Genomic DNA, 15333 nt, shown 5'->3' with positions numbered 1-15333 from the left:
CGCCTCCCAACGGCCGGCGCCTCCCAACGGCCGCCCGCCCGCGCGCGCGCGCACCCCGCGTGCCGTCCGCGGCGCCGGTGAGGCACGCTTCCCCCACGCCGCGCAGCAGCCCGTAGCCGTGCAGAGCCGCGGTGCCGGCATCGCCGTGCTGCAAGGAGCGGTGCAGCTGGTACAGCCCGTCCTGGACGCCGTCCGCGCCCACCAGCGCACAGCCCGCCATGCCGCCACCGGACGCAACCGGCCACGGGGCGAAGGCGGAAGCAGCGGCGCAGCGCCCTCCCCCGCCGGCTGCCATGCGCAGAACGGCGAGCGGGGCGGCGCGGGGCTGGGCCGTACGAAGCGGCGGGGAGCGCCGCGTCCCTAGGCGACGCCGGCGGGCGGCAGCGCGGAAGAGGCCGCGGAGAATTCTTGTGTCTCTCGCTGTAGGACGGGCTCGGTACGTGCACACGCCGCGGCTTGTGGACGCTCCTGCTCCTAATCCTGTTGCTACTCCTGCCCTGCCTTCCCCCCCCCCCCGGAGAATGGGCTGCTCCAGCCTCCCCACGCCACCACAAGGATTCGTTTTGCCGCGAAATTGGGCTGAGTGCGGGCGGTTCCACTCTCGGCTGGGAGGGGGCAGCGCAACGTTCCTTAGGGCGGCCTCTGCCTCTTAGGGCAGCGAGGAGCCCGCAGTGTAGTTCTGACCCTCTCGAAGCAGCGCGAGTTAGGAGCGACCTTTCTTTCGGGGGCCTGGAGCCGTCGTCCCCTTCCTTCTTTCCTTCTCTATTCCTCACCCCCCCCTTCCTTGCCCTGGTGGGGAGCTCCCGTTGGGATCGCGCGCACCCATTGGTCAGAAAGCCCGCGAGAGCGTGACCGCGTGACCGGCTTGGCGTGGAGTTCCTCGGGTTGCTGCGGGGCCGCCGAGGTAAGCGCGGGGGTCGTTCTCTCCCCGCTCCGCCGAGCGGCCGCGGCCGGAGCCGGAGCGACCCCCGGCTTGCGCCTTCCCCCCGCCCAGGTAGGATCGCCGCGGGAGCCGGAGCAGCGCCATGTCGTCGCCCGCCTCTACGCCCAGCCGCCGCCGCGGCAAGCGCGGCCGGGGCAGCAACCCCCCGACCCGTGAGTGCCTTGGCGGGATGGGGCCGGGGGCAGGCCGGGGGGTCGCAGGCGGCGCTCGGGGCTGGGGCAGCCGGTCCCGCCGGTGGCGGCTGGGCCGCGGGCCGTCGCCTTGCGTCCCGTAGCGCTCGGGGGAGCGTGGTTAGTGCCCGGCGGCGTTGGCTGGCCGCCGCGGGTTTCGGGCTGCCGTGCGGCGAAGCCAGCGCCTGCGGGGCGCCGCTTGTGTCCTGCAGCGCGCGCGGAGGACGCCCGCTCCCCGCCTTCGCAGAAGCGGCGAACAGATGACTCCACTTCCACGGGCGACCTGCAGCCCATGCCGACCTCTCCAGCCGCGGACCTGCAGAGCCCGACCGCCCAGGACGCGCTGTTCTCCAGCCCTCCGCAGTTCCGCCACCCGGGTACGCTCAGGCCGCCGGCAGCTTTCCGCGGTAGTTCAGGCACACCCTGCCGCTCTGCTCGGGCGTTTGCTGCCGGCTGAGGTGTACGATGCACCCAGCCGTGCGCGCTGCTGCGCAGCGAGCCTAGGCTGGGAAGTGTTAGCTCTTGCTCAGTCCAGTCTGGCACAACGAACAGTGCAGGAACAGGGCCAGCGTGTTGTAGGGGAGGTGTTATCTTAATTGATCCACTTTTGTAGTTTCAAACAGGAAACAAAGGAAATACGGCCGAGTCGCATGTATTAGGTTGTTACGTATTTCTGCGAGGAATAAAATAATTTAATAAACCAAGAATACATAAAGGATCAGAGTTGATTGCCATGTTAACTCTAAAAAGCCCCTTTTTGCCTTTTTTAAAAAAAAGTAGGGTTGTTTTTAATTGCAGTAGTTGGTAGTTGCTCGTTTGGTATTTTCCAGTTAAATACAGTTCTCAGTGTATTTTTGAGCAGTGAAATAAATGGCAGCAATTAACAAGCAACTACCAGTATTTAACTGGAAAATAGTGCATTTTAACTATGATTAAACGCCAACATATTTTAAAACTACTGCTTTGCAGGTATTTAATAAAACTTAACTAAAACTTCTCAGCTTTGGGAACATGTCAGTGCAAAGAAAAGGTCTAGGTAGACTAGCTACATATTTTTCTTGTAATAATAAGCTGGAATTTATATGGATTGATGTTATTCATTTTATGACAGTAAAGCTGCAAGAATGACAAATACAGCCATGCATTTTTATCTTTAGTCTGATCTAAAAGTAAAATGGCTTGATAAACATAATTGTTTTCTTCATAGCTATTCCTCTCGACTTTGACATCAGTTCACCTCTGACTTACGGGACACCCAGCTCCAGGGTAGAAGGTACTCCACGAAGTGGTGTACGAGGAACTCCAGTTAGGCAGAGGCCTGATCTTGGGTCTGTCCGCAAAGCCAGACAAGTTGATTTACACTCAGATGGGGTAAGTAGATGACTCAAATCTTGTATTTGACAACTTCTTTTTAGAACAACTATGCATATTTGTGTGAGCTTAATTTGTTTTCACACAGCCAGCTGAGGATGTAGTGGCAAGTGAGCAATCTCTTGGACAAAAACTTGTTATTTGGGGAACAGATGTTAACGTAGCTTCGTGCAAAGAAAAGTTCCAGGTAGGTTAAAGAATGACTTTTTTTGTTTTTAAATTAGAAAAGCTAGTTTTTATCTTATCTGGTACAAAGTGTGCGTATACTACTAAATCTGATTAATCCTTCTCTTCCGGTTCTCTCTCATCTTCAACATCCAGAGATTTCTTCAGCGTTTCATTGACCCAGTAGCTAAAGAGGATGAAGACATTGGCTTGGATCTTAATGAGCCACGCTATATGCAACGACTTGAAGAGGTAATTGTAGCATGGCTAAATCTATTTATTTATTTATTTATTTATTTGATGCTACTAAACTAAAGATTTCTTCTCATATTTTGCAGATTAATATGGTTGGGGAACCATTTCTGAATGTAAATTGTGACCATCTAAGGTCATTTGATGAAAATCTTTATAGGCAACTGATCTGCTATCCTCAGGTGAAATAATGCATTTGTTTCTGGTCTTTAAGAGGATTTTTCATATTTCTATCTTTTAATGTTTTTATTTAAACGCTTTGGATGTTTTGTATGTTTAGTATAATTCTTGTGGCTTCTTTCTTTTCTATAATATAAAACGTTTTCTTTTGTAGTATTTAGAACTTGATCACAGATAGTATGCTATCATTTACATAAATAAAAAGTTAGCTGCTAGACTGTAGTGCATCTAGGATGCAGAGGCTGTGTCCAGAATCTTGTGTTTTATTGCGTTTGTAATGCTCAAATTATTCCTTTGGTCTAAATATCAAGTTTCTCCCTTGGTAGGGGAATGCTTACCTGGCATAACTTTAGTCATTCCAGGCTGTTCAGCAGCACATAAAAATCGCAGAATGAAATATTTTTGCACAAAGCGTTTTTACTTCTAAACTTAACTATTCCTGATTATTTTATACAGGAAGTTATCCCTACATTTGACATGGCTGCCAATGAGATCTTTTTTGATCGTTACCCAGATTCAATATTAGAACATCAAATTCAAGTAAGGCCATATAATGCACTGAAGACTAGAAATATGAGAAGTCTAAACCCTGAAGGTAAACTCTTGATTATCATGTCAGGAAACAACTGTAAGGATTTATATGAACTTACTGAGTGTTAACAAAGAATTATATAAACAATTGCACAAACCTAGACTTAGGTCCATCTAGACTGATGTCCCTTGGTTAGTATCACTGGTCCGTTTTGGAAGAAAATGGTCTAGAGGAGAGGGAAAAAAAATTATCCTTAAAGGAAGTCTCTTGACATCAACTACTGATGGTCTTGCAAGTGCAAAAAATCCTTTCTTTAGTACTCGTGCAATTTAGAATGCTTATACTATGCTATATATGTGTGTGTGTGTAAACATATGTATAATTCATATATATATATTTTTTTCTGTCTTAGACAAAATACCTAGTGCCTAACTGTGAATGTCCACTTTCCACCTAAAAATTAACTTAATGTGGAGTTTGGAAGGTTATTTTAAAAGCATGATGTGATGACATGGGTATCTATATTTTGTAGATATTGATCAACTTATCACCATCAGTGGTATGGTAATCAGAAGCTCCCAGTTAATTCCAGAGATGCAGGAAGCGTTTTTTAAGTGCCAGGTCTGCGCTTTCACCACAAGAGTAGAAATTGATCGTGGCAGGATTGCTGAACCATCAGTATGCAAGAACTGTAACACAACACACAGTATGGCATTGATTCACAATCGATCCATGTTTTCTGATAAACAGATGGTATGTTGCATCTTGGTTGTGCTTAAAATGAAACAATTTTGTCTCTGCAAATGAGCTGTGAGACTGTTTTGTAGAAAAGTTTTGCTTGTTTGAAACTAAACCTCAGTGTTTTTGTTAGATCAAACTGCAGGAGTCTCCTGAAGATATGCCAGCTGGACAGACCCCTCATACTGTTGCCCTGTTTGCTCATAATGACCTTGTTGATAAAGTTCAACCAGGTGACAGAGTTAATGTTACAGGTAAAATTTAATTTGAGTATTTGCAGCCTTTTTTACTGCATTTTAATGGCTTAATGTATCATTATGCTTAACTAATAACTGAACATGTCTATAGTTAGGCTGGTTGGTGTAGCCAACAACCTCTTAAGTCTGATATGGAAGTACAGTCTAACTTGCAGAGTATTACCTACATCTGCTTGTTTGTAATTTCGTATCAGCAACACAAAACCATTGCATGAGAGGGTTCCTTCTTTCCATGTGTTTGTTCCACTAGCCATAATATGCTATCTTCAATCTTCAGTTGTGCATTTGAGATGTTTATATGAATATACTCAAAACCAGATCGCTAAAGGGAACTCTAGGATGGATGGGAAGCAACTCCAAAGAGAGAGAGCGAGAGAGAGAGAGAGAGAGAGACTTATTTTTATTGGTCACCTCAGAGATGTACTGACTATAACATGGCCCTTCAAGTAGGTAAATATACATAAGTACACTGCAGTGAGTGAGAGTGCACTTAATTGGCCCTAATGGGGTGCATCCATGAGTGCTGAGGGAGCTGTCTGTTGTCATTACAAGACCATTCCAGATTAATCTGAAAGATCACAGCAAATGGGGGAGGCTTCTGAGGAGTGAAAGACAGCAAATGTTGCTCTTATCCTTAAGCAGAGCAACAAGGATAATCTGGGAAACTACTGGCTGGTCAACCTCACACCATTGTGATGGAGCAAATAATCCTGGAAACAACTTCCAAACATGTGAAGGACAGAAGGTGATAGAGTAGCCTGTGTGGATTTACAAAGTGGAAGTGATACTCTGCAACTTGATAGTCTTCTGTGTGAGATGACTGGCCCTGTGAATGAAGGTAGAGCAGTGGGTGTTGTTTATCTTGACCGTATCAAAAGCTTTACTAGGCTTTTGTCTTTTCTAACATCCTTACTGACAAACGGATTAAGCACAGACTAGATAAGTAGACAGTGACATGAACTGAAAACTAGCTGAACTGCTGGGGTCAGTAGTACAAAATTCAGCTTGAACCAGTCACCAGTTAATGACCTGGATGATGGGACAAACTGCACCCTCAGTACGTTTGTAGATGATGCAAAACTGGGAGGAGTGGTTGATAGACCAGATGGTTGCGCTGCTACTCGCCGGCTAGAGAAATAGGTTGATGGGAGTCTTAAGAAGTTAACAAAGGAAGGTGCAAAGTCCTGCCCCCGACAAGGAATAACCCCCTTTGCCAGTAGAGGCTGGGGACTAACGAGCTGGAGAGTGGCAGAAAAGGACCTGGGGGTCCTGGTGGACAAGAAGTTGAACATGAGCCAGCAATGCACCCTTGCGGTGTGAAGATGAATGCAGCCTCCTGGGCTGCGTTAGGAAGAGTGCTTCCAGCAGGTCAGGGGAGGTGATCTCTCCCCTCTATTCAGCTCTAGTTAGGCTAAACTTAGAGTGCTGTGTCCATGTCTGGGCTCCCCAGCACAAAAGAGACATGGATGTACTGGAGCAAACCAAGGAAAGGGCTGTGATGATGATGCACATATACATGATGGAGGGCTTGCAGCATCTGCCATATGAGGAGAGGCTGAGAGAGCTGGGACTCTTTAGCCTGGAGAAGGCTCAGGGGGATCTGTCAATAGAGCAGTAATACAAAATAATAAGACTTCTTATGCTGTTGGTTACAACTGTATTTTATTAGTAGATAGAGATAAGTAGATAAAGCACTTACTGCTTTAAAACAACTGCTGTACTACTATCAGTTAATACTTAGCTTCTGGACAAATTAGAAGCCTATCAAACTTGGCATTCCTCAAAAAGGGGGAAAATGTTATTTTTAGCCATTATAAAACAGTATCAAAAGTATTTTCAAGCCTCCATTTTTGGAGATAGAGGAAAAAAAAGCCTAAGCATTTCACTTGCTGAGAGCATTTGCAGTAAGAATGCTAAATATATGCATACCTGCAAAAATATGCTCCAGGTGACGTAAATATGTTCCACTGACTTCTTGGTACTGGGGAATAAACTGACTAAAGTATTTAGGCTGTATTGAAAGACTTGATTTTTGCAAGGGAAAATGTAAAAATGTGGGATTTGGGGAGTGTTGTTCCTTGCATCATGTTTTCTTCATCTAATGCTGTGATTCAAAATTGTATTTAGGTATCTACAGGGCAGTCCCAATTCGAATTAATTCAAGAGTCAGCAATGTAAAATCTGTCTATAAGACCCACATCGATGTCATACACTATCGTAAAACTGATGCAAAACGCCTGCATGGTGTTGATGAAGAAACAGAACAAAAAATGTTTGCAGAGGAACGTGTGGAAATGCTAAAAGAGCTTTCTAGAAAACCAGATATATATGAGAGACTTTCTTCAGCATTGGCACCAAGTATCTATGAGCATGAAGATATCAAAAAGGTAAATTAAATTCAACTTAAGTCATGTTTACGTGCAAGTTCACTTATAATTATGAATATTTGCTGTAAGACTTTCTTGAGTCTTGGAAGACTCAAATTTGCAAGTTTTTTATTTTTTTTATTTTTTTTAACTGATATGATTCCTGACTTTTCTTAAAGTCTGGTGCATGATTGAGCAGTCTTAAAGTTGTCCTATCAGGAGTTGGTTATAAGTGTATCATAGTTATTTTCATGGTTTTGGGGAATGTTAATTAGAGGGAAGATACTGAAAAGTTAGTAAAGCGGCAGAATTGCCAAAACATAATTGAGAGATTCTTCTCGAAGTTTCCTGAATGTCCAGGCTGTATGTGATCAATGAAAAACAAGTAGCTGTAACTTTGGAAGTGACCGCTCATTAAAAAGCATTTGCAAAAGAGCAGTAGCTTTAAAAATGACATTTGGTTGACCCTAATTTATGGGATCTCAAAACAACTGCCTAGATTTATCTGAAAACTATCATCTTCTAATAAAATGTTCAACTAACGTACTAAAACTTTATCACTGTACAAACTACAATTGATAGTACATCTCAAGGTAATGTAAAAATCCTCTTTTATAAAGCTTTTTTTTGCCTTTTCTCACAAACCTGTACATCAACATAATTCACTGGTTGCTGAAATGGCTAGACATTTAATTCAGAACCATGAGATTTTCCATTTCAGCAGGAATATTGTCTCTTTCATTCGTGTGGTGTTGTCATCTCAGCATGCTGATGTGACCCATCAGTTGTTGGGGGTGGAGTTGAGGAAAGTTAAGGGTCTTTCATCAGAGGCTTTTCAGATTCAGACCAAAATTTGTTCACAACAATGTCCAAAATACCTATTTTTTAACGCTTAGAAGTGTTAGAAATCCACATGGATTGGAGCATCAATATTCTGTACTGAAGACCTTTAGCAAAATATAACAGGGGCAGGTCATGCTTCTTGAATCTAACAAAAATGTTTTATTAACCTCAGTAAGTTGTTCCAAGTGAATAAGAACAAAGGTGATACAAACAGCTTACTCCACTTTGCAAGTTTCTCCACTGTAAAAACCTGCAAAGCCCTTGCATGAAATAGTGTACAGTTTTTCCTGTTTTTTTCCTTCTTGTCTCTAGCAGCCAAGTATTTATATTGACTTAACTCCTCAGACTTTCTAGCTGTACACTACTAGGGAAAACTAATATTAAAAAAACCTGTGAATAATAATAATAAAAACTTCCTGATGATTCTAGTTCACTGAAAGTCACAAGCATATGATTTATACTAATAATTTCACTATTTCCGAAATAGTAGAAGTTAGTTCCTTTTATTTCTTTAATAACATTGCAATTTGACACTTTCTTCAGGTGGTATGAAGAACAAAGTTTTGGTAAACTCCAATAAAATAAAAACCTACACTCTTGATCTTTATAGGGAAGAAGGCATTTGTATGTAACTATTCTGTGAACACAGGAAAGCAGTTTAGCTGAAAAATAAAAATGGATTTTTTTTTTCCTGTTGAGTAAAAAGCAGGTATGAATGACTTTTTGATTTGAAAGAAGTAATAATGCCTTAGCCCTAGATTAAAGCAGCCTCATGGAAAATGGTATTCTATTCTAGCCCTCCTATTGTCAGCAGAATTGATTACCTAAATTCTGATTACAAACTTCTGGAATAGATTTGAAAAGAATCTAACCCAAAACTTTTAAAGCTGAGTTTGTGGGACCCAAGCACTAAATTTGAATTAACTGAAACTGAGGATATCTATAAATAAGGAATGTTTTTTAAGGCTTCAGAAAACAATTTCAAATGTGTTCTTATGTCTGAATTTTGTTAATTTTAAGTGTTTCAGTTTGTTAGATGTTTTAGTTCAACAGTTGGATTTGCTCTGACTATATAAGAGTTGATGTCTAGATTTTTAACGAGAACCATTTTTTTATAGGGTATTCTGCTTCAGCTTTTCGGGGGATCAAGAAAGGATTTCAGTCACACAGGAAGAGGCAACTTTCGAGCTGAGATCAACATTCTTCTATGTGGTGATCCTGGTACAAGTAAATCACAGCTGCTCCAGTATGTGTATAACCTTGTTCCTAGAGGCCAATATACATCTGGAAAAGGCTCAAGTGCAGTTGGTCTTACTGCATATGTGATGAAGGATCCAGAAACACGGCAACTGGTTCTTCAGACAGGTGCTTTAGTACTTAGTGACAATGGCATTTGCTGCATTGATGAGTTTGATAAAATGAATGAAAGTACAAGATCAGTACTACATGAAGTAATGGAACAACAGACTCTCTCCATTGCAAAGGTACGCCTCTGTTTAATTCCATGTTCTCTCCATTATCCATGGTATGAGCTAGGCAACTGAAACCAAAAAGTTAACAGAATAATGAGGCATTATGCTTTTCTGTTGAGGCATTACACTCTTCTGTTGTCACCAGTGGATTAGTTCTGTATTATGTAACTCATTTACGTAAGAACATAGATTTTTGTAGTGCAAAGGGCTGCAACCCACATATTGGTAGCATTTCCAGTTGATGTTGTTATTCCATCATCCTGGAAGGCTTTGCAATACAGTTTTTGGTTTAGTGAACCCATTTAATAATACACAAGTGATCTCATGAAGCTGAATAAAAAAAGTTTTGGTGGTACACAGTTGGAAAAAAAGCTTCTTCTAAGAGAACCAGTTTCAGATTTTATTGAAGTTTTTTTGTTTGGTTGTTTTTTTGTTTCCCCCCCCCTGACAGGCTGGAATTATCTGCCAACTGAATGCTCGTACATCTATCCTAGCAGCTGCTAACCCTATAGAATCACAATGGAATCCCAAAAAAACTACTATTGAAAACATCCAGCTTCCACATACATTATTATCAAGGTATTACAACCTTTTGCATGTCTCATTTTTCTTATGAGATGTACCTTCTCTTGTGGAAATGACTCAATTGTTCTTTTCTACTATACTGAGTTCTCTGTAGCTTAGTGCAAAACTTCTGTAGCATTCCTGTTAAATGTTTCTGCAGCTTCTATGGGAGTAGAGAACTGTCTTTTAGTGTTTTTATCTCCATCTAAAATAGAAGAGCTGATGAGATTTGTAAGGTCTCTTTGTATGTACCTTTCTATTTTTTCTTGTTTCATCATCTCCTAGAGAAGATGAACTACTTACAGTGGTTCATAACTTGAACACAAACTCAAGGTGTTTTTTCTAGCCCCATGAAAGTCTGAAGTGAAACATGGATGATTAGCGAGGAAACTTACACTGGAGGCAGTAGAATCTGACGTTTTAAGCCTTCTTGTTTTTGTGTTATGTGTATAAAGTTTAACCATTGGAGATGGCAGTACTCACCTTTTTGGGGACAGCTGTTAGAGTAATATTCAGTGGCTGCTGATACTAAAAATTAAACTGCAGCAGTTGTATTTTGTGAGGAACTTTTACACTTGAAATATAAAGTATGCTGATGGTACACTGTGTAGCCTGAAAACACTTAACTGGTTTAGAATTTGCTGAGAATATTGGAAAAAATGTCTGCATCAGGGGATAGACATTGAACTTTGCCAGTTCTGAGCAAATTAAAAAGCAGAGCTGAAGGTTCCTAGAAGTTTTTAATCATAAAGCTACTTAATTAGTTTAGCCACTGCCAGTGAGAAACAGTACCTTAAGGAGGTGATTTGAACCAAACCAAAATGTGCTGTCCACCTGTATCTAGAGTTGGGCATATTCAATATCCTACAATGTTGTGTATTAAGTTTACAAAATTATTATAAACCACTTTCTTCCAGATTAAACTGGAAGTGTGTTTATCTGTGCATGCCCCCTTGCTGTTGCCTTTTAGGGCAATAACATTAGTAGTAACTTTGTTCTGTTTTTTAAAGAAACAAATGATTTTGCCCCCGACAGTTCTGTCCAAGCAAAGGAACTAAATTTCACAAAATGTATCTCATCTTCAAAGTTTCAAAATTATAGGCTGAAAGTAAACCCAAACTGTAGATTTCTTAGAGCTTTCTCAAAGTAATTACCCTTTTTATTTTTTAAAAAAACTTTAGGAAAATTAGCTTTTCAGTTTAATATAGCAACTCTTTCTTAGAAGAAGCAATAGTCAAATAACTCCTACCTCCATCTGTGGCATCAAAACCTTAAAACAAACTATTTTACATGGCAAGAAAGTACACACACTAATACTGGATTCTTATTCTGTTCAGATTTGACTTGATCTTCTTAATGTTGGATCCACGTGATGAAGCTTATGACAGACGTCTTGCTCGCCATTTGGTTTCTTTGTACTATCAAAGTGAGGAAAAGATGGAGGAGGAATACATGGATATGGCAGTATTGAGGGATTATATTGCGTATGCTCGTACTTATGTAAATCCCAGATTAAGTGAAGAAGCGAGCCAAGCCCTTATTGAGGTAAAGGAATTGCAGTTAGCCTACCGAGTCTTTACTGACCTGTCAAAAATGGCAAAACCTTTTGGAAGGTATGCTGCTTACCTATATAGAAATTCTAAGATCCTTCCAAAAATTTATAAACACTAGCATTTAAAAGGAAAAATGGATGAGTATGGAAGTCATTCTGTGCTATGATCTTTTAGCTTGCTTTCAGGTATGTTGGTTTGCTTTTACCACATTAAAGTTTAAAATTCTACTGAAGTTAAATAAGCCTGTCTGTACAGATGCAACTAAGTAAAACTAGTCTAAAGTCTTTCAAGTGATTCAAAACTTGATTCATTATCATGACTTGTTGTATCAAGGGAAGATTTACACCTGATATGTATATCTTTTGTGGCAAAAGAAAATAAAATATATGTATTTGAGCGGAAGTACAGTGTTTGGAACTGCTTTTGCCAAATAGCTTGTGTGCTGAAGTAGTAGGTGGGGGATGAAGGGGATTCTGAAAATGACATGAATAATAAATAACAGGATTTACTGAAGTGTTTAATGAATTTCTTCTTTCCAGGCGTATGTGGATATGAGGAAAATTGGTAGTGGCAGGGGAATGGTTTCTGCATATCCTCGACAACTTGAGTCTCTGATCCGTCTGGCAGAAGCGCATGCTAAAATAAGATTTTCGGGTAAAGTTGAAACCATTGATGTGGAAGAAGCAAAACGCCTCCATCGGGAAGCTCTGAAACAGTCTGCCACTGATCCAAGGACAGGAATTGTGGATGTATCCATTCTCACTACAGGTTTGTATTTTCAAAGTGATAAAGTCAGAATACTAGTGGGCTTTTGTCACTCACATTATGTGTGTGTGTATATAATATATTATGTGTGTATATAATATATATAAACTTAACCTGTCCTTCGTAACTTATCTCTGAAAGGTGTTATTTTTTCTTTTTATAAGGAATGAGTGCAACAGCTCGGAAGCGGAAAGAGGAGCTGGCTCAAGCCTTGAGGAAGCTTATCCAGTCAAAGGGCAAAACACCAGCTTTAAAATACCAACAGCTGTTTGACGATCTCCGAGCACAGTCTGACACAGTAAACTTTTATTATTGTTTTTAAATGTACTTTTTTTTTTTAATGTGGCGTTTTTCCAAATCAACATAATCTGGTCTTCAAATCACAGTATGAAGGAAAAGGGAAACCTTGTTCAGTTGAAGTTGACATGACTGCAAAGCCAATTCCACTGCAGATAAAACGAGCTAAGTTTTATATAGGCTTGAAGACTGATGGATTTGGTAGTTAAGATCGCTGAATCCTTGCTATAGCAGAAGCCAGAAAACAATTCAGCTTTATGGTTCTAGGCCAGATCTCAAAATTCAGAAAAAAAAAACCACTGAAACTTGGAAAAACCTGATATGAAAACTGCTATGAAATGTGTTAAAAGCATTATTTTTTTTCCTGTGTTTTAAGTTTTTTGCCTTTTTTTTTTTTTTTTTCTTTAAGGCCATCACTAAAGAAATGTTTGAAGAAGCACTTCGTGCCTTGGCTGATGATGACTTCTTGACTGTGACTGGAAAGACTGTTAGATTGCTGTAAGTTAGCCTTTTGTTACAAGTCAGCTGTCATGGTTTTACTTCGCTTTACTACTTACAACATTACTGACCTGCAAGATCTTCCAGATTTGGGACTCTCATTTCCTATGACAAGAATAATGACCATTTAAGTGGCACTTCTATCAGCATAGTTGATTATGAAGGACCTAAATAAGCTTAGCTGAATAAGGCTATTTACATTTGAGCTAAATGTATTACTAACATGTTACTGCCACAATTTTTTAATGAATTTTTTTAGAACATCCAAACAACAGGTATGTATTCAAACTGAATTGTAAAAATTCATCTTATATGACTTATTTGGTAAATGTAATTTGTTAGTATTGCTTTAAAACCTGAAATAAAATTACTGGATTTAAGTTTTATTTTTTAGCATTCTTTTTTTTAACATGAAAATGAATGTATCTTGTGATATGAACACTTTTAATCTAGAGTTCTATGACTTCTACGGAGGTCTCTGTGAGAGTCTGTTCAGAGTTTCTCTTTTTTCTTATTTGACTTAGGTGTGCTTTGTTAGTATCCTCAGTGTCAAAAGGGCAGATAGTTTCTACTTGAAATTTTAAGTGTCACTGGATAAACTAGGATAGCCACCTTCTCCAGAAGTTCATGTGATAAGACCTGAAAAGGAACAGGTCCTAGTTGGGCATGACTAGAGATTCTTTTACAGTTGTAACTGGGGCAGATGCTCTCAGCCATTGAATGTCAATAGCTGCTACAGTTTTCATCACTGAGCTAGAAGTGTTCCCTAATTCACTTCAGTGCAGAGAACACCACGCTGACCTTAGCTGCTCACAAAGCTCCATTTAACTCAGCTATGCAATGGATGCTCTTGCACTGCTTTCAGTAGAGATGAGGCAAAGTCTATGATCTGCTCTTGCCATGTGAAAAGGAACCTAAAAAAAAAACTTTTTTTTACTACTGTTTTATTATGCTTGTAAAGCACCAGTTGCTTCTCTTAGCTGTAGCATTTAAAATAGATTTATTTTTCAGTGACTTGTTTTGAGTTTGAGGAGAAACTTTCCTTCTATCCAAGAGTTAACCTAATGTGTGTCAGAAGTATTAGATCAGGTCATAGCTATCTCCCTAGCCTTTACAATTAGTAAATATAGATCACTGTCTACTCAGCTTCTTGGGTTTTATGGCTTAGTAGCACCATAGTGCACCTTATGCTCTTACAGGGGAAGTCTAGGTCTCTGAGTTACGGCTTACTGTTCTGTTCAAAGGGAGTCTATAAAATAGAATTCTAAACTCCCTGGAAGACCAGAATAATAGACTCCAGTGACACTGATTTTTATGGTGTCTTACTTTCCTCTCTGGAATTTTATTAACTATTTTGCTTGAAAAGCACCATCTCATGACCTTTTCTTGCCTTCCCCCATGTAATATATCTTTACTCCACAGTTGCTATCTACTTTATCAGAAATGGTCTGATACACAACAATTGCTTAAGAGTTTTATTTTTTGAAGACTGTTACTTCCACACTTCTTCCATTTATACTGGTTGGTCCATAAAATGATACTACCTCAATTCTAAATTGTCTTGTCTGTTTGTGCACTTACAGCTATAACAGGACTACTAACTTCCAAGTATTTGGTACCTTCTCTTATTGGACAAAACAGCATCATAAAAGTTTCTTAAAGATGCTTTTGAGTTTTACAAAAACTAACTTTGTGTAAAATATGGATTCAGGTATAGTAATACATCTGGCTACACTAGCAGAATTTCTTAAGTTAAAATCAGGTGTCAATATGGAAACAATTACTATAGAAATTGGGCAATATATATATATTTTATATATATATATATATATATATATATATAAAATATATATATATTTCAGATACACATTTCAGTATTATCTATGAAATCAAGTGTTCCAGGGAACAGCAGATTAGTTTTGCACCTATGTCAGATTTTTAGCTCCCCTTTCAATTTAGGAAGACTCTTCATCCCCTACTTAAACTATTTAAGTACAATGCTTATTAAGGGGTTATTCTGTATTTGATGTTTATAGAGAGTCACTTGCAGATTAACCCCACTAGGTGGCTCTTAAGACCCATATGCAGTAAGGAGCTCTTTATCAGTCTGTAGATGGGGGGGGGGGGAGAAGGCTGTACTATTACACCCCCCCATGCCAGGATGAGTAAGCACAAGTGCAACTTTAATTAAAGTAGACACAGAACTGAAACACTTTTCTAAAGGATTCTGAATAAAAGATTTTAACCATCTATGTGCTCTCTAATGTGAAATATACAGAAAGCAAGGAGAGGACGTAAGTAACTTAGTAAGTTACTTTGCATGCAGGCTGAGAATATTTTCCCTATTCTATGGAATAATCTTAAACT

The 15333-nt window shown here is 40.3% G+C and overlaps 2 protein-coding genes across 4 annotated transcripts in view; one reads left to right on the top strand and one right to left on the bottom strand.

The window, feature by feature from the left end:
- PRKDC (protein kinase, DNA-activated, catalytic subunit) overlaps positions 1 to 482 on the bottom strand; it is an 84500-nt gene extending 84018 nt beyond the window's left edge. For both annotated transcript variants that reach the window (XM_085316255.1, XM_085316256.1), the window contains exon 1: positions 55 to 482. In XM_085316255.1, coding sequence (XP_085172381.1) covers positions 55 to 295 — 241 coding nt within the window. In that variant the 5' untranslated portion in view covers positions 296 to 482. The remainder of the gene's footprint in view (positions 1 to 54) is intronic.
- Positions 334 to 13352, top strand: MCM4 (minichromosome maintenance complex component 4). Of its 2 annotated transcripts, none has more exons than XM_085316258.1 (17): positions 334 to 436; positions 995 to 1095; positions 1326 to 1490; positions 2321 to 2484; positions 2573 to 2671; positions 2806 to 2901; positions 2988 to 3083; positions 3538 to 3676; positions 4146 to 4366; positions 4485 to 4605; positions 6736 to 6995; positions 8936 to 9301; positions 9741 to 9868; positions 11191 to 11398; positions 11946 to 12174; positions 12336 to 12469; positions 12878 to 13352. In XM_085316258.1, the coding sequence occupies exons 2-17, from the start codon at positions 1026 to 1028 to the stop codon at positions 12968 to 12970; spliced, it is 2589 nt and encodes an 862-aa protein (XP_085172384.1). In that variant the 5' UTR covers positions 334 to 436; positions 995 to 1025; the 3' UTR covers positions 12971 to 13352. The 2 variants fall into 2 exon arrangements, with proteins under 2 accessions (XP_085172384.1, XP_085172383.1); XM_085316257.1 differs by lacking the exon at positions 334 to 436 and adding an exon at positions 598 to 904.
- Positions 13353 to 15333: the final 1981 nt, after the last annotated feature.

This window comes from Rhea americana, unplaced genomic scaffold (genome assembly GCF_003343005.1).
Source record: "Rhea americana isolate MKP2758 unplaced genomic scaffold, rheAme1 scaffold_46, whole genome shotgun sequence".
NCBI classification, from domain to species: Eukaryota; Metazoa; Chordata; class Aves; order Rheiformes; family Rheidae; genus Rhea; species Rhea americana.
This window is presented reverse-complemented; position numbering and strand designations above follow the sequence as displayed.